This window comes from Hemicordylus capensis, chromosome 3 (genome assembly GCF_027244095.1).
Source record: "Hemicordylus capensis ecotype Gifberg chromosome 3, rHemCap1.1.pri, whole genome shotgun sequence".
NCBI classification, from domain to species: Eukaryota; Metazoa; Chordata; class Lepidosauria; order Squamata; family Cordylidae; genus Hemicordylus; species Hemicordylus capensis.
Window position 1 is genome coordinate 148,921,321 of NC_069659.1, and position 19,324 is coordinate 148,940,644.

At 41.3% G+C, this 19,324-nt stretch overlaps 1 protein-coding gene across 6 annotated transcripts in view; it reads right to left on the minus strand.

The window, feature by feature from the left end:
* The window catches only part of PCCA (propionyl-CoA carboxylase subunit alpha), a 335,273-nt gene that overhangs the window by 218,823 nt on the left and 97,126 nt on the right, over nt 1–19,324 (minus strand). For all 6 annotated transcript variants that reach the window (XR_008319164.1, XR_008319165.1, XM_053307833.1 and 3 more), the window contains 2 exons: nt 12,627–12,758; nt 6,614–6,650 (listed from right to left, as the gene is read on the minus strand). Coding sequence is in view for 4 of the 6 variants with exons in the window: in XM_053307833.1 (XP_053163808.1) it covers nt 6,614–6,650; nt 12,627–12,758 (169 nt within the window). In the remaining 2 variants the exon portion in view is untranslated. The remainder of the gene's footprint in view (nt 1–6,613; nt 6,651–12,626; nt 12,759–19,324) is intronic.

Genomic DNA, 19,324 nt, shown 5'->3' on the forward strand with positions numbered 1-19,324 from the left:
CATCCCAGACTACTGAGGAGGAATAACCTGCTATAATACCCTTCTGTCGTAGGGTGCAGTAGCAAATCTGAAAATATCTGTGAATGTTGATGGAGATGAGCACGTTGCTATTTTACAGATTTACAAAATGGGAGCGATGGTGGAATATGCTGACGATGTAGCTGCAACTCTTGTGGAATGTGCAGTAACACTGGATGACAATCTCACTTGCTGTGTTTCTTAGGCTAAAGCAATACATGCTTTGATCCATATTACAGTGGCTGCTAATATCTTCTGACCCATGGAGTTGGGCAGGTATGACACAAAGAGTGAATCCATGGAGCAGAAGAAGTCTGTGTGTTTGAGATAAGTTTTTAGCACCTATGCACATCCAAACTAGGCCTTTTCCAAGTGGTGGACTGGATGAGGGCAAGATGAAGGTAATACAGATGAAACTTTGGGGATGAAGGAGGGGTCTGGAATGAGTCGAACTGAATCCTGAGAAAAACACATAAATGTTTGCTTACAGACAGGGCATGTAATTCTGATACTCTCCTAACAGATGTGGAGCAATTAAGAAGGCTAATTTAAAGGACAACAACCTTAGGGGAATTAACCGTATAGGTTCAAACATAGGAGCCTGTAATGCTTTTAGCACTGCATGTAGATTCCAAGTCGGAAATCGATGTATAGTAGGTGGAGAGAAGAGAGTGGCCCCTCTAAGGTATTTCTTAAGATGAAAGTGGTTGGATAGGTTGTTTCTGTTTTTAAAGGCTAGGATAATAGTTATAGCCACTGCTTGCCTTTTTATGTTATTGGCTTTCAGTCCCTTGTCAAGTCCCTCCTCGAGGGAAGCCAAGAACTCTCTGATTCCACATTTATGTTTATGAATTTGATGATTAGTGCATCAACGCAGGAAGGCGCTCCAGGTGTATTGATAGATACGATTTGTGGATTGCCGTTGTGATGCTAAGATGGTGTTGAGCATTTTAGGTGAATAATAGTAGAAGCTTTAATAAGTTCCACTCAATCTCCAGGCAACTAACTTTAACCAAGCCGGGTTGTGGTACAGGATAGGACCTTGTTGGAGAAGATCTGGGATTATTGGTAGCCATGCAGGACCTCTGGTTTCTAAGTGCAGAATCTCCAGGAACCAGACCCACCTCTGCCAATATGGAGCTATGAGAATCACTTTCACTCTGTCCAGGCACAACTTGGGTAGGATCCAACTCATCACTGGAAAAGGCATAAAGTAGAAATGGGGGCCATGGATTTGATAGAGCGCTGACCATCTCCATTCCCTTATGGGGGAATCTGCTAAAAAATTCTGTCTGTCTTGGCATTGCTCAGGGAGGCAAGAAGATCCACTTGTGGGTGACCAAAATGCTCCGAGATCATGGAGAAAACCTGGGAACTGAGACTCCACTCTGCTGGACTGATGTCCTGTTTGATGAGCCAATCCGCTTGGGAGTTGAGGGTTCCCTTGATGTCGTGTGCCCACAGGAAGGACAGATTCGATTTTGCCCACTGGAGAAGAAGGGTGGCTTTCTGTTGTAAGTATCGAGATCTGCTGCCCCACCCCTGCTGTTTGTTTACACGGGCTTTTGCAGTTACATCGTCATCCGAACGAGTAGGTGTTTGTGACTGACTATTTGCTTGAAGGTTAATAAAGCCATGCAAATTGCCCTGAACTCTAGCCACATACTGTGCATGTGGTTCTGACCATCTTCCTTGTTCTGAGTGGTGAGACAGTGCACTCCCCAACCCATGAGACTGGCATCCATGGTCACAATCAACCTGGGTGGGTCTAGGAATTATTTGTAAGCCTGTGGCTATAGTTACACTTTCAAATGTCACTTTTCTACTATGGCTTAGTAGGAGAAACTATGAAAAGAAAAATCACTGAAGGAAAGTGGTGAAGGATAAACCACTGAAGGGGTCAGGGCTGTACTTACTTACTAACTATTTTATTTTATTTTATTTTTTTATTTATAAACCACCCCATCCAGAGGCTTGGGGTGGTGTACAACAACTTTTTTAAAAAGACATAAAACCCACAATTCAAACACAATGCTAAAAACAATATAAAAACAATTCAAAAATGATTTAAATTAAACCATTTAAAACCAATTAAAATACCTTTTAAAAACAATACCACCAGAGCTTAGAGAGCTCTGGCAGGGTGTGGGACCCAGGGCAAATCATCCAGTGCCGCCTTCCAGTTAATTCTAATGGGGGTTAAAAGAGCGGGGCCCAGGGCAGTTGATCTGCTTGCTATGCCCTAAGGACAGCCTTGGAAGGGGTCTTAGGTGAAATTGAGCCCACTGTAGCACATCTAAGGTGAGCCTGAAATAGCTGGGGCACCCTTTGGCTTAGTGGAATCTCCTGTATAATGTCTTTAAAAAATTGTCCGTGCTCTGGAGGAAGAATGAACCTGTCCAGAACAGTGTATCTTATGACTCTCAGGTGCTGGATCCTCTAGGTGGGGATGAGATGGCTCTTTGTCACATTGACGAGGAAGCTGTGCTGTGTCAGTGTTTGTATCGTCAGGTCTATGTCTCTGTAAGCCCCTGGAAGTTCTGGAGCCCTTATCAGTAGATCTTCCAGTTGGCAAGGATCCTGACCCCCTTTAACCTTAGATGGGCTAACAGACACACCAGAATCTTTGTGAAGACCCTTAGGCACCGATGTCAGGCCGAATGGAAGGACCTATACTGATAACAGATCCCTCCATAGTTTTGTTTTGGTTTTAAAGGAAGGGATGATTTGCAGGGTAGATAGGAATGTGTAGATATGCCTCCGTGAGGCCTATCAAGGCTAGGTAGTCTCAGTGATGAAGAGACTCTGCTGCATAATGTAAGGTCTCCATCTTGAAATTCCTTCTCCTGATGAGCTTGTTCAGAAATTTTAGGTCTAGGAGTACAGTGGGGTACAGTGAACAGAACAGACCCCTCTGCCTCACTGAGCCCAAGGTACCTTCTCTATTGCCCCTATTTTGAGAAGGTGATAAATTGCCTGTAGCAGTCCCAAATGTTCATGTGATGAGCGAGAGTCCTAACAAGTCTGTCGGGGGAGGAGTCCTGAATTCTATCCTGTATCTGTGAAGAACCACCTGTAGAACCCATAGGTCATAGGTAGAAGCTTTCCAAGCTTGAAAGTGTTCAGACAACCAGCCCCCAACTATGGGAGGACATGAGTCAGGATTGCTGCTCAGGCCTCCTGTTCTGGTTGGTGAATGAGGGGTTCTGGGATCCTTGTTTAAAGGTACGCTGTCTGTTCCAGTAGGATCTATTGCCTATTGTCCTTGTCCCTGGACCTCATCCCATGGCAAGGAATTACCATGGGATGTGGTGATAGCCACCAGCTTGGACGGCTTGAAAGGGGGCTTAGACAGATTCATGGTGGACAGGTCTATCAATGGCTACTACTAGTCTGGTGGCTATGGGCCATCTCCAGCCTCAGAGGCACAATGCCTCTCAATACCAGTTGCAGGGGAGCAACAGCAGGAGAGAGGACATGCACATACCTCTTGCCTGTGGGCTCCCCAGAGGCATCTGGTGGGCCACTGTGTGAAACAGGATGCTGGACTAGATGGGCCTTGTGCCTGATCCAGCAGGGCTGTTCTTATGTTATACAAGGTTCTGAAAGAACAAAATGAATGAAAGTATTGTCTCCTGCCCTCTTTGCGTGCAGTGGGAAGGGCCTTCTTCTTGTCCTTAGCCTTGATTAACAACTCTTTGAGAGCTTCTTCCCCAAATAGTTTTCACCTGGTATATGGCACTGAAGCCAGATTGGATCTGGATGTGGTGTCTACCTGCCAGTGTTTTAGACATAAGGTCCCATACACCACCAGTGATGCAGAGGTGGAGCATGCAGAAAAATGGAATCAAGGGTTGCGTCAACTATAAAAGCTTGTGCTTTCTGGATTTTAAAAAGATTTGTTTCAGTCTAGTTGGGTTCTGTAGGAGATCATCTACTCCATAGGAGCAAAGCTATTATAGAAGCTGTGACCTAATAGTAAGGGAGGAAGATTCATGTGCCCTCCTGAGGGCTGCCTCAATCTTTTTGTCAGAAACATCTCTAAAGGAGTTGTTCCCATCCTTAAGGAGCACCACCATGGCAGCATCTATGGCAGGAGGTTTTAGGAGTTCCGCAGATTTGGGCAGTACATAATAAAACTTGTTGGCTATGGGCCTAGACTTTTTGTTTGAAGCCAGGGCTGATCATTCTTGTTTCACTGAGTCTACAAAGAGCTCCAGGAAGGGGATATTACTATTCCTAGATTTCAGGCTGTTGTTCTTTGGCTGGAAGTAGCTGTAAGCCCAAGGTAAAAACAGCCTTATTTAACAGATGGGTAAAATCCTCTGAAGGAAATAGCCTCTGGGAGGTAGCAAATGAACCATCATTTTGGTCATCTGACCATTCTCCATCCTCTTTAGAATAGTGTTCCACATCAGGATCCCCTAATTGGGAGTGAGGAATAGGATGTGTGTCCAGGGGGGTGACCAGGGGGTTAGGTTCTGGGTTTAGGCCCCCCTGGATCTACACCTTTGTTGTCCTCTGGTACATTTGGGTTGGGGTCAGGAGAATCACAGTCAGATAATTCAGAAGAATGTTGTTGAGAGCCATGCCTGTTCGCCCTATGTGACTTAGAATGCCTCTTTTTCGCTTAGATCTTTTGGAGGCTGGGCTTGAGGAAGAGGATGATAAGAAAGAGGAAGACTTCCCCCCCCCCCGCTTGAGGACCTCTTATGTTTGTACTTCATTAGCTGGGATGTCAGCCACTAACTTTAGCTTGATCCTGGTGCAGCATAGTAACTAAGAGCCTGAACTACAATCCAGAAAGGCCCTGGTTCAAATCTCACCTCTGCTATCAAATCACTAGGTGGCCCACTTCCTCCCCCATCTGTAATATGGAGATACGTGAGCATTTTTACCTTGTTATAAGGATTACATGTGAAATGCTTTGAGCACTCAGAAACACTATACAGATGCTAAGTATGGTTATTATCTATCCAAACAATTTGCTGCATGATAGGATATGCAGAGGCTCCATCATATTGCAGATAATTTTGCAATTTCAACCACGTAAGCCATCGGGGTGGAGGGTGGGGGGTGGGCAATGATATAATTCATTCAAAATAATAACATTGCCACAAATGGCTCACTGTGTGAAGCAACTTCCGAATGATCATGTCAAACTGCCACACTCTCAGCAATTCCGATGTGTAAATCAGGTCTATATTACAATAAAAATGCTTTCAAGATGGAGTGCAAGATGAACTACTTATCAGTTAACTTAATCATGCACACAAGAAATCAAAAGGATAGTATGTATTACAAGCTAAACACAAACAAATGATTCCATCTAGTATGAGATTCTCTTCTTCAGTTCAAGGTCTTGAAACTTTGATTTGAAACTGTATGAAATTGGTAGGTATATTTAATGTTCCTCTTTTTTTACACTTATTAATCTACCATATTTTCTCTCACTCTCCCTTAAGTTGCTCAGGGCAGCATCCATGGAGGTTCTCTCTTTTTATCCTATTAGGAAGGAAGGCTATTAGGCTCAAATACAGCAATTGAGAAAAGGCCATCCAGTGAGCGTCATAGCTCAAAGTGTATTTGAATTCAGCCTCCCTGTTTTACTTTCTGCTACACGACACAGGTCAAGATCAAGTGTGAGACAAGGCTCAATTACGTGGGCACTCTTCCAGCCATCTCCGCACACAAAGAAAAAATGCATTTCAATTGTAGAAATTGAATAATTTAGCAAAATACAGCCCAAGATCTAGGAAGCTACTTTAAGGACTTGTAGTGGACACCGCCCCATCCCGTACATGAACAGCCAACATTACCACTCAAATACCACATCTGAAATTGTTGTTTCCCGCCCCCTCAGTTTAAAAAGTGGTTTGTGATGCAACATATGGGAAGGGGAATTATTATTAAAGAAATTATTATTAAAGAAAAAGAAGTCCAAAACAAATTGAATAAAATAAAATAAAAATCAGTTTCAAGCTGTAGACAGGATGCAAGATGTAGTCATCACTGTCTGCTTTAAAGAAGGGTGGTATTTTGTATGTGTTTTGAAAAGGAGACAGGGTGCCCTTGAGCATAGGTGCTGAGATGTGGCTACTCCCTTTTTGCCACAATGTGACTTAGGAATACCTTCATTTTGCACAGGAAGCAACAGCAGGAGAGAGGGTGTGCCCTCACCTCTTGCCTGTGGACTTCTCAGAGGCATCTGGAGGGTCAATGTGTGAAACAGGATGCTGGACTAGATAGGCCTTGGGCCTGATCCAGCAGTGCTGTTCTTAGGATACCTTGACCTCTTTTCAAGCCATGCAGAAAATACTACCTTCCTTTTACACAGATGGTGATTGCTGCATCTTGCATCCTGTCTGCAACTTAAGTCTAAAGTCAGGCTCTAAAACACTACTTATACAGATAAAATATTCAGATTCAAAGAAAGTATTAATGCTCAGATTCTTCCATTCCTGAAGGCAACTACAAATTTAAGAACTTAAAACCATCATCTGTTCCATAGGGACCACTTATTACACAGTTAATTTAGTCAACAGTGTCTTCTGAAAGGTATACAAATCTCACCATAGCCAATTTAAGTACTTACCAATTTCCCTTGCAATTCTGACAGCTTCATCTGCATCCTGTAAAAGCAGGAAATTAGACCCAACATTAATCCCATCAGCTACTGCACTGTGTCTCTAGGGCAGTCGTATATTGCACTACTGTCTCCTCAGATTCATTTAATGTTTGATTTTACAACCTTCTGACCCACTTCATTCAGAGGAATGCAAAATTAATACCATAAGTGGAATGTAAATTTTACCTCATCATTGCATGTGAAGAATCAGCTGACAGGAAAAGTCAGCAGGAAAACAGAAGGATTTCTCAAGTTGCTAGATTATAGAATTTAAACATTTTCACTGAGAAGTAAATATCAGGACATTGGAACATGTCATCTGTCAGCTTATTCCTGTCTTCTCAGGTACGCATGTGTCGTGTTTTCCTGGATACAGTCAGCAGGGGGAGTTGATTCTCTATTGTTTGGCTAAGCTTCAGAGACAACATAAATGTTGCAAAATGTAGTATTCACAGGTGTTGTGTTCCACTTTATTTTTTAAAAAATTCCCTTTTAACACACAGAGTATTCAAGAGCACTCTGAAATATACACCTCTCTCTCACACACACAGACACACACCACCACCACCAGCACCACCACCCCCCCACACACCATTCATATAATCAAAAACTGTGTTTTACCCGGGTTTGGGAGTTGTGTGTGCTTCCAATTTTTGGTTGTGTAGAAGCAGGGTAAGAGGAAAATCTGGGTAGCCTTTCCTCCTACCGTGCTTCCGCACAATTACTTCTACCCAGGTTTTCCTCTTACCTTGTTTCCACACAACCCAAAACTGGGAGCACACACAGCTCACAAACCCAGAAAGAACACAGTTTTTGATTGTGTGAATGGCCTCACAGTTGCAAAGGAGGTTAATATATTGACATTTTTAATGACAGGAAACAAATTACTGTAGTTATACCAGATAAGTACAAACTTTAGCATTCAGTTTAACACACTGACTGACATTCTGCCTAACTAAGTGTGTGTGTTGGGAGGGTCTGCAGGGACATCCGGGTAGCCCTCAAACAACTTCCCCAGTCCCTGGGGAAATGCTTTTGCGCCAGAATCCTACGGAACTCTGTAAGGCCAGAAACACATCACTGAGGGTCAGGAATGTGTTTCTGATTATACAGAACACTTTCAGAGTACAGGCAACACTCGGAAGTGTTAGGGTTCTTGGTGCAACCATGTGAACACAGAGGAGCTGCAGGAGTTGCATGAGGGCTCCCAGCGTGACCTCACAGTCCCTTCTAACATGTGTGCTTCATTAGTCAGGATGTCAGTCACTGAATTTAAAATATATTTAACAAAAAAGTTATCTAGGAACACAGCTAGGAAGCACAGCCCAAATAATGGCTAAGAACCAACAGCAGAAACATCAAATGGCAGCCTTCATGTAAAGAGATGCACCTGCCATAGCACATTACATAAAACAATACTATGGCCACTCATGAAGTGACCATAGCTCAGCAACAGAGCACACAGTTTTCATTCCCATGTTCAATCCCTGGCATCTCCAGTTAAAAGAATTTCAGACAGCCAGGTGATAAAGATCCTTGCCCGATCTCTCTCGAAAGTTACTATGAGTCAGAGTTGGCAACAATGTACTAGATCAGCAATTATCAACTTAAATACCCCTGGGGTATGTGTGTAGTTATGTGTACAACTAGGAACACTTAAAAAGGCCATAGGGGGTATCCAGATGGGGGAGCTCTTGAGTACAGGTGCAGATTAAGTGAAATTAGGGTCCTTTTAGTGGTCCCAGAATCCACACACTGCAGCCAGCAGCAGCACAGCCAGGTGGGCCCCACAAGCTAAGTGAGACAGGTGGTATCTCCATCAGCAAGGTCCGCAAGAACAGCAAGTCTCAAGAGCTCCCCATCCCAGATAATTGCCAAGCCCTATTTAAAGCAGGGGAGAACAGGGAGTAAGAACTGGGCTACGTCAAGACGTTTTGAGAGGCAGGAACCCAGAAAAACATATATAAAATATAAAGGAGTACATGAGTTGAGCTAAAACTTGGAGATGGAAGTGGGTACACTTGTTTTTAATAAGCTGGGGGGGGGACCTCTGAGCTAGATGGACCAACTCTCAACTCAGAATAAGGCAGCTTCAGTTAACATTTTTTTTCTTTCCATGCAATGTTATCTTCCTTTAAGCAGCCAGCTGAGGAATAGGAGACCACATTGCCAAATGTGGTCTGAGTAATTAGTCATCAGAAAATTGACATTAAATAATATGTAAGATAACTTCCACTTCACCCAAACAATAAGCATTTATTATGCATTAGTGTAGGACATATTAAACTTTGAAAGTCCATCCAAATACGCTAATATTTTAATATTACTCTTTAATATACATACATAAATCTTACTTTAGTTTTATTTAGAATGTAATTTTAATGCTGTTTTGTTTTGCATGTTTTTGTACACCGCCTAGAGTCTTCGGAGTGGGTGGTATATCAAGTGTTCCAAATAAATAAATAAATAAATAAATCTTTTAATATGGTTATATAATGTCTGGAAATCCCAGCTGCTAAGTGTGCCCAAAGCCATGGGGGCTCACTCACAAACATTAAAACGAAAACTGATAATTTTTTTAGCCATTCAACTCCTTTTGTTTTTAAAAAGTACCAGAGAGCACCCCATTTCCCAAATAAAGGGAAAGAAAATGGTTTAGAGGGTTCCATGCCTGGTTCATTTTTTGCGGAACAATAAAATAAAATCCTCTTAGTACCTACTAAGAACCCAATGAAGAATAAGGAAGCTGGTACAGGAAGTTGTCAGAAAATTTAATTTCCTTTCATTAGCTAGTCTGCGCCACAAATCGGTGCTTGTTAAGTTCAAAGCAGCCCTGAAAGCAACATCAGTTTTAAGTATTTTTTTTTTACTTCAAGCAGGCACATCTGTTAATGAGATTTTCCAAACAATTGTTTTAAGCCAAAGATAACTCTACAAAAAAGGAGAATAAAATCAAAGTTTACTGTTTTATTACACCTTGTTGCTTTCCACAATCCTGCAACCTCCATATCCTCCAAGTTTTAGCTTTAGAGGGATAAAAATGCATGAAAAGGGTCATTTAAGAATGTTAGTGGTTTCTACACATTGAGTCTGAAGGTTCTTTGTTCCTGTCTGTGACAGTTATGCGAGAATACTTCCCCTTAATAGCCTCTCTGTCAGGAAGTGTTAAACCTGCCAAATGCAGACAATTAGAGCCTCTTGAATAAAATGCAGGAAGAGTGATGACTGATGAAGGGCCTCGATTAGAGCCAAGAAGGAAACTTTTACATTTCTTTTCTCTTGCAAATTCAGGCATATATTTGCTAAACAGTATTTTAAAATAAAAGCAACAAAGGTGGTCATCTCCCACCTCATTTAGTTACCTGCAAACAAGTGGGTAACTGGGGGATGCTAGAAGCCTATAAGAAGGCAGAGTTGCACATTATCCTAAGACAACCAGTACAGTTGTACTACTTGTAACCCCTCCAAAACATACTTTTAAAAAAGAAGAAGAAGAAGAAGAAGCTATAGATTCTACAATTTTGCTGCCTTAAAAACATCAAAGTCAATGTAAAACTCTTAAGTATTTCTCACTCAAATAACACACATCCACTTCTGCATATCATCTTTCTTCTGCCAGGAGTGCATGTCTACAGGACACTGAGCACTGCACTGGCGTCTAGGTCTATAACAATAAACCTCCACAAAGGACAGTCTCTGTGACTACAGTAGTTACATGTCACCAATACCACTTCCTCAGTACTGGTGGCAAGATGAAATGAAACCACCATTTTAATTTTAAATCCCAAATAATCCATGAGACTCATAAAAATAGGGGGGGACACATTTATATGGTAATAAGAAATAAGATCACCACTTGTGTCATTTGTTAATATATTTTGGACCCCTTAAAATATTTCAGCAACTCGTTTTTCCATGAGGTTGTTTTAAACGTTCAATCACCTTCACAGGAAATGTGCAATGTCTATTCAACGTGAGAAATCGGGTTCCTCTGGTGGAACCAAAAGATTCAATGAGAGACTTTAGACATGATCAAGGGTTTGCTTGCACCAAAAAGAAATCCGCCAACCCCCACTCCCCCAGATCTGGTCCTAATGCAGTATCGCAACCTGTTTTTTGCAACCCCACTTTTACAAATTGATTTGATATATGAGTAGGTGCTATCCAAGAAACAGAAGTCTGAAGAAACTATGTGGTTTGTTGGATCCTGGCATTTACATTTCATCTGTTTGGGTGAAGAAATCTAAGAAACATTTGTTAAAAGAATGAACTAGTAGTATACTACTCTTAAGAACCACTGATGTGATGTCTCCTTAAAAGAGCAAATTTAAATCCATCTTACATTTAAGCACAAGTGCCTATGGTCCAAAACATATCAAATCTTGTGTTTGTCAAGTGTTCAAACCAGGTCTTCACAGCACTTGCATCACACCCTTCCCATCACACAGAAACCCATGTGGGCTGCTGCACAGGTAAGCATCTTTTAAATGCAGTCACATGGAGCTCCTATGGTGGCTTTCAGTGCAGTATTGGAGCACTGGATACAAATGGGTAGGCACAGAAGTGAGTGACATTGGCCACACAGAGGTCCCAAGTTGATATAGGCTTTTAGTGGTACATAAGACAATCACCAAGTCTAACTAGCCCTCATACTAAGTCCATTTTGAGCTCAAAAGCCCTTTATAGGTTTCCAGAAGACAACCTAGTTGTTTATTACTGCAAGTATGTTCAGTGGGGAGTTACAGCCCTTTGAAGATCCCTGGCATGTTGTCATATAGATAGTGAAAAGCCATCCAGAAATATTTCCATTTTGAAAAATAAAATTTAAAGAAGGAGGTGGAACAACTTATTTCCAAAGATACAATGACAGCACAGATATAGAAGTTGCATATCCCTAGGAAGAGTCCTGTTGCATCAGTTCCCAACTACATGTAGCTTCAGGACTCTGGAGAACCTGACACATCAGCAGCAGCACCAAATAGGGGGGTGGGGGAGGAATTTGCAGTGCAGATACATTCTTATGATCAATTTGAACATCTTCCAAGGGGCAGGAAATGCTTTTTCAGCAACAGTGGTCAGTTAACATCAACAGTTTGGTAAGATCTATGGGCAAATAGTAAACATCCAATTGCAAACAACATTCCCTTTCTCCTGTGGGCAAATCATGAAGATCCAATCGCAAACTAAGTTTTTTCTCTCTTCAACAAAATCCAGCGCTTAACCTCTCAGGAACTTAGAACAATAGCAGTTTGGAAGAAATATAATGAGCAAGCCACCACACTTCACATTTGCTCCCTAGATCTATCGATCTTTCTTTCTTTGCACAGAATTAAAGCAGCAGAGATGCCATCCCACTCTCCCAATATTCTATTACACTTTTACAGTGACCAAGTGACCAGGGCAAGGCTATGCAAGTAGGAAAAGGCTTAACCCTGAAAGGTCATTAGGAGCAAGGAGTAAGTTTAGCTCCACCACTGTACCTTAGTTGTGACCTTGAGGTATTCTTTTTTTTTCCCCATGTAAAGAAAGGACTTACATTTACTAGTTTAAAGAAACAGACCTCTGTACTTCGGGACTCTGATGTAACAAGAGCAAATCCTGCCTTCCATCAGGCAAGAATGACAAGGATCCCACAAGGGTACAATACGTGTCTTTACACAAGCATACAGCACTATATTTATATACTGTTTTTCACAAAAGTTCTCAAAAGGAGTTTACACAAATAAATATGGCTCCCTGTCCCCAAAGGGCAATTGAAAAACAAGCGTAAGGTAGGCACCAGCAACAAGCACTGAAAGGATGCTGTGCTGGAGTTGAACAGGGACGCTGGGCCCCAGGCATCCTTGTAATATGCAAGGCCCAACATTTTGTTATATTATACAGTTCAGAAAGCACTTTTAAAATGAAATGCGATGGAAATATTTGGTTATTTATATAGGGTGTTATTCTCTCCCCCACCTCCCGCCCACAAATATCTTACCTTGACCACGCCATCAAAACCAGGTATTGTATTGACTTCTGCATTCTTGGCTAACAATTTGCTTTCTATCTTGTCCCCCATCGCTTGAATAGCAAGCATGTCTGGTCCAATGAAAGCCACACCTTCTGACTCCTGAAGAGATGGGAACAAACAAAATATATAGACATACATGAAATAAAATGTCATCATAGCACTTCATTAGGAAATATCCCAATTTATGTAAGCAACATAACTTTAGCCAGTACATTAAAAATGTATATGGGCTTGTTAAGCCTATATGGAATACAGGCTCAAAGCTCCTATAATTACTGTTTGTATAAATCAAAGCCAGACCAAGGAAAAATAGCTGAGAACCATAAAGTATACCAGCTTGAATATTTGCTGGATCCCTTGAGTAAGAGAAAGCCTGTTAACTCGTGATTCAAAGAGCCACAAGTGGCTTACAAAAAGCTATGTTCACTAACATATAATACAGGTCCGCATTTCATTTTGCATTCTTTAAAACATAAGCCTCCCACAAAACAGAAATGAAATTCCTCTAAATTATTCAAGACATACAAGACGGATTTTAAAAATATTCAGGTACCACATGTACAATAAAAGGCATATCTGGATCCCATCTTTCAGACTAGACAAACTCAATAACAGAACTCTTACATACTCCACTTCACAACAGTGTAATATCCTAAAGTGATGATTGACAGTAGTATCACTTCTTTCTAGTACTTATCACAATATTATTCTATAGCTTATAAACCATTATAATGAGTTCCATAACACCTTTTTATTATGCATCAATAAAATTACCAACCCATCAAACAACATCCAGTTTATCATTAATCTGCACAATCACAAATACCCACAGACTGATGTTGTCTATCTACAAGTTGATCTATGATAGCTCTTTCACAAATTTAAGTCACCACAGCACTGCAGCCATCCATCAAGCAACCAACATGCAAGTTTATACCAAGCTTACCATGGTACTATAGTTTGAAAGTAATTAAAAATCAGAGTATGGTCCATCATAAAACGTTACCGATCAGAAAATCTTACTTTGGTACTGAAATGTTAAAGTATACTGAAAATTGTCAGTCTTCCATCATAAAATATTGATTAACTGACTGACTGACTAAGTAGCGTCAAGTCGGTGTCGATTCTTAGCAAACACAGAAATAGATTTGCTCCAGGATGATCGGTCTTCAACTTGGCCTTTAAGGTCTCTAAGTGGTGCATTCATTGCTGTCGCAGTCGAGCCCATCCACCTTGCTGCTGGTCATCCTCTTCTTCTCTTGACTTCAACTTTTCCTAGCATTATGGACTTCTAAAGGGAGGTGGGTTTTCGCATAATCTATCCAAAAAATGATAGTTTGAGCCTGGTCATTTGTGCCTCAAGTGAAAATTCTGGATTGATTAGTTCTATGACCCATTTGTTTGTTTTCCTGGCTGTCCATGCTATCCTCAAAAGTCTCCTCCAGCACCAAAGTTCAAAAGTGTCAATGCTTTTTATATCTTGCTTCTTCAATGTCCAGCTTTCACATCCATAGAGGTTAAAGGGAAAAAACACTGTCTGAACGATACTAATCTTTGTAGGTATAGACATATCACGGCATCTAAATATCCTTTCCAAGGCCTTCATTACAACCCAACCAAGAGCTATTTCTTGACTGCTGGATACTGTACTGTTGATGGTCAATCCTAAAAGGCAGAAGCTATCCACCACTTCAATGTCTTCATTATCAATACTTAGGCTGGTTGCTGTACCCATTGTCATTAGTTTAGTCTTCTTTACATTTAGTCGTAGTTTCATTTTTTCACTGTGCTCCTTAACTTTTATTACTAGAGCTTGCAGATCATCCTCATTCTCAGCTATCAGAGTCGTGTCATCAGAGCAGTGCAGGTAATTGATGTTTCTTCCTCCAGCTTTAAAACCATGCTCAACTTCTTCCAATCCAGCTTCTCTCAGTATATGTTCAGCATATAAGTTGAATAAATAAGTATGCAGCCTTGTATTACTCTTTTGCCAATCTGGAACCAGTCTGTTTCACCATGTTCCATCTGGACTGTGGCTTCCTGTCCTGTGTACAGGTTTCTCATGAGAAAAATGATATGTTCTGGGATGCCCAGTTTCCTAAGGATATTCCACAATTTGACATGGTTGATGCAATCAAAGGCTTTTCTGAAGTCAATAAAGCACATATTGACTTCTTTTTGGTATTCTTTGGCTTTCTCAATTATCCAGCGTGCATCAGCAATGATATCTCTTGTTCCTCGGCCTTTTCTGAAACCAGTTTGAACATCTAGCATTCCCCTTTTCACGTAGGGCTCTAATCTGCATTGGATGATCCTGAGCATTCTTTCGCTAGCATGGGAAATTAAGGATATTGTGCGATCATTTGTGCAATCTGTTAAGTCTCCTTTCTTTGGTATGGGTATGGTCTTCCAATCTGTTGGCCACTGTGTCATTCTCCAAATTTGCTAGCATAGTTTAGATTGAGCCTTGACTGATTCTCCTTCTGCTGCTTACCATATTTCTGTAGCTATTCCATCAGTTCCTGTAGCCTTCCGACTTGGTAATGACCGGAGTGTTGATCTAACTTCATCTTCCTGTACTAGAGGTTCTTGCAAGTAGGGAATATCTTCTAGAGTATCCTGGATGTTGACGTCCCTGCTGTACAGATTTTCAGTATACAGTGGTCCCTCGACTTACAAACTACTCGACATAAGTATTTTTCGAGTTACAAACGGCAGTTTTAGATCCGGTTTTAGATGCGGTTTTTTCGACTTACAAATTTTTAGATGGGGTTTCCTTGACTTACAAATTTTTAGATGGGGTTTCCTCGACTTACAAATTTTACATGCGGTTTCCTTGACTTGCCTGCCTGTTTACTGCCTGTTTATTCTTGAAAAGAAATGTTCCTGTGCAGTTTGCAAGCCTTACTGGGGGTCTGGGTCTTTTTTCTAGGCTCCGGAACGCATTAATCCGTTCCCAATGCATTCCTATGGGAAACCGCTTTTCGACTTACGAATTTTTCGACTTACAAATGTGCATTCGGAACGGATTAATTTTGTAAGTAGAGGGACCACTGTACTCCTTCCACCTCTGTTTGATCTTCTCTGAATCAGTTACTATCTGTCCTTTGGGATCCCTTAACATACCGTTTCAAGGTTGGAATCTCCCTCTCAGTTCAGAGATCTTTTGGAAAACTTGCCTTGTTTTTCCGTGTCTATTTCCATCTTCAAGGTCTTTACAGATATCATTGTAGTATTGCTCCTTGTCTCTTCTAACAGCTTTCTGAAATTCCTAGGGTCTTTATCTTTCTTGACTTTGGCTTCTCTCCTCTTCTTGGGAATTTCCACCGTCTGTTCTGACATCCATTTTGCTCTCTTTTGTTTCTTGGTCTATGGCAGTCTCTTTTCACATTTGTCCAGTTCCTCTGATTCCCTATCAATGAGGTTCAGAACTTCAAAGCAGTTCCTGATGTTCTCCTTGAAAATGGTGGGTACATTCTCAAGATCATATCCTGGAAGCTGGATAGCTTTGTTTTTCTGCTTTAGCTTGACTTGGAGCTTGCACATGAGCAGTTCCTGCTCTGTTCCACAATCAGCCCCCGGGCACATTTTTGCTGTTATAACTGAGCTCTTCCACCTCCTTGCACCAATAATGTAATCAATCTGATTTATGTGTACTCCATCTGGTGATGTCCATGTGTATAGGCACCACTTTGGTTGTTTGAAGAATGTGTTAGCAATGAAAAGATCATTGGCTTGGCAGAAACCAATACGTTGTTCTCCTGCTTCGTTTCCGTTTCCTAGGCCATATAGGCCGACTGGGTTTTCCTTCTTACCTTTTCCAATTTTGGCATTCTAGTCTCCAACCACCAGCAGCACATCTTGCTTACAGGTTCTGTCAATTTCAGACTGAACTTGAATATAAAGCTCATCAACTTCCTCTTTTGCATCAGTTGCTGGGGCATAGACTTGAAAAACTGTCATGTTAAAGGGTTGTCCACAAAATCTAATTGATATTAGCCAGTCACTAACCGCATTGTACCCAAGTACTGTCATTGCTATATCCTTCCTGACTATGAAGGACTATACCACCCTGAGCCATTTTGGAAGGGCGGTATGTAAGTTGAATGAATGAATAAATGAATGAATGATAAAATAAAATGAAAGCAACACCGTTCCTTCTTTGGTTTTCGTGTCCTGAGTAGTAAACGGTATGATTTTCTGACTGAAAGTGTCCCATTTGAATCCATTTTAATTCACTGATGCCCAAGATGTCAATCTGTAGTCATTTCATCTTTCACTGCATCGAGCTGTTCCATATTCATGCTTCTTATGTTCCACGTTCCCACTGTAATTCTGTCTTTGCAGCTTCGGATTTTCTTTCCCTGCACGGCAACATCAGCTGCTAGACGTCCAAAAGACTTTAGTCTAACCGCGTCATAAACACCATCGGTTCTCTGAGAGATCTTCAGCTCTTCCTCAGTAGCATGTTGAGTACCACTCGACCTGAGGGGCCCGTCGTCCGGCACTACATCAACAATCATTCTATTTTTTCTATCCATGTGGGTTTCTTGGTAAAATACAGGAGTGGTTTACCATTGCCTTCTCCTGCGCAGTATGAAATGATGCCTTTGCCGTTGTCACTGAAGTGATCATCTGCCTCCAGCACCTTCCTATATAACAGCTGCCCAAAATAGGTGCCTGCTTGCTTTAGCTGGGCAGCTGGGATGATCTTCGTGCTTTGGGTGACCCTACTGGGAGAATCCCTCCCAGGAACACCACCACCACCCCCGTCATGATGAGACAGCATAGCAGGACATAGGGGGGTGGTCATAAAATATTATCCATCAGAAAATCTTACCCAGTACTAAAAATCTGCCAGAGTACCAAAAAATTACATTCTTGTCCATTAGAAAACATTACTGGGTAAGTAGATTTGATATAAATTAGTTATATTACACCAGCTCTGCACAGTGCTGACTGTTGGATGGCTTTAGTCTCCCCCTACTTTCTACCAAAGAAAACCACATGGCTCTGTGGTCGCCAGGAGTCGACACCTGGCACAACTTGATGGCACAACTGTACCTTTACCCTTCAGGGAGCCATTTTATAAAGCTTTTTACAAATGAATCGTAAATTTTAAAGTAATCTAACATATTCATGTTTTATTCAGGTTAATGCACCCTTACCTGCTCTCCACTGTCACATGTAGCTTTCAGCTACAGTGGGGCTTGTCCCATGAACCTACATGTGGTGCCAGGACACACATGGGACCTGCGTATGTGTGTATGACATGTGCGTCCTGGAGGCACATATGGGTTCATGGGACATGTCTCGCTGTAGCAGGAAGCTGCATGTGGTGGTGGAGAGCAGGTAAGGGCCTGCGCTCCTTTTTTTTTTTTTTTAAGATCCCATTTCCCTCCCTACAGTGCCAAACTGGTTTGGTGCCAAATCAGTACATGAAGCTCAATTCGTGCACATCCCTATTCTTACGTTTATGTGGCACTTTTAAAAAGTACTATCTATTTATAACTGCTCGGGTTGTGGGAGCGGGAGATGGGGAGGAGGACTGGTCTTAGGTTAGCAAGCATGAATTCTTCTCTTTGCCATGCAGGGTCCACCTTGGTTATCATTTGGATGGGTGACCACATGTGAGAGCTGTAAGATATTCCCCTTAGGCGATGATGCCATAATTGAGTGGAAGACCATCTATATCCTTGCTTGCAGAAGATCCCAGGTTCACTCCCTGGCATCTCCTGACATGAAGAACAGAGTTTCTCCTGCCTGAAACCTTGGAGAGCTCCTGCCAGTTAGTGTAGACAATACTGCCCTAAATGGACCAAAGATCTGACTCAGAATAACGCAGTTCCCTAACTTGCTATGACTAAAGCTGTCAGTCAATAAGTACTCTGCACTACAAGTCTAACAACAAAACTTGCAGATCCTGGAAAGATGGAAGAATAGCTAGCTTCTACTAGCTAGCTTCACCTTGCTAGTAAAAAGAAAAATACCATGGCAATTGCGGGTTACTTCAATAGAGAGTGCACATGCAACATCACAAATTTGAAGCATGAGCAGAGATACAAGTGTGGGAAAGTGCTCTTTGCCTTCAAGAGCAAAAAAGTTAAATTTCTCAAATTTGTTTCTTTTTAAACAATGACACTGCAATTTTCCAGACTGAGGAATATACAAAATGTATATTAAATATAAAACCAAAAGAGTTTCCATTAGATAAAATATACAATTAATTGCATGCATCATTATGAATACTGTTCTTTCCCAGGACAACTTAAAATATGGCTAGAAATGAGTTATTCTAAATTAGTATAAAGGACTATAAGTACTCGTTAAGTAATACGCTTCTTAATGGTTTAGGTAGAAACAAAGTGCAACATGTAAAGAATTTTCTATAGATGTTTTCCATATAGCATTTCTTCAGTTCCTGGCATTGAAATCAGTCATAGGTTTTACATGATAAAAGAAATCTGTGGAACTAATCCTAAAAACCTCTTTCTGTTTTCCTGCATAACACCTCCAGGCGACTGAGACAAAACGCTTCATTTGCATCATTAAACATTAGAAACTGAGAATGAACCTTTTCAGCTGCAAATGTTATTGCATCTACATTTCCAGGAGAGATAAAAAAAGGTTAAACAGTCTACTCAGGTTTATGTTAACTCATCTCT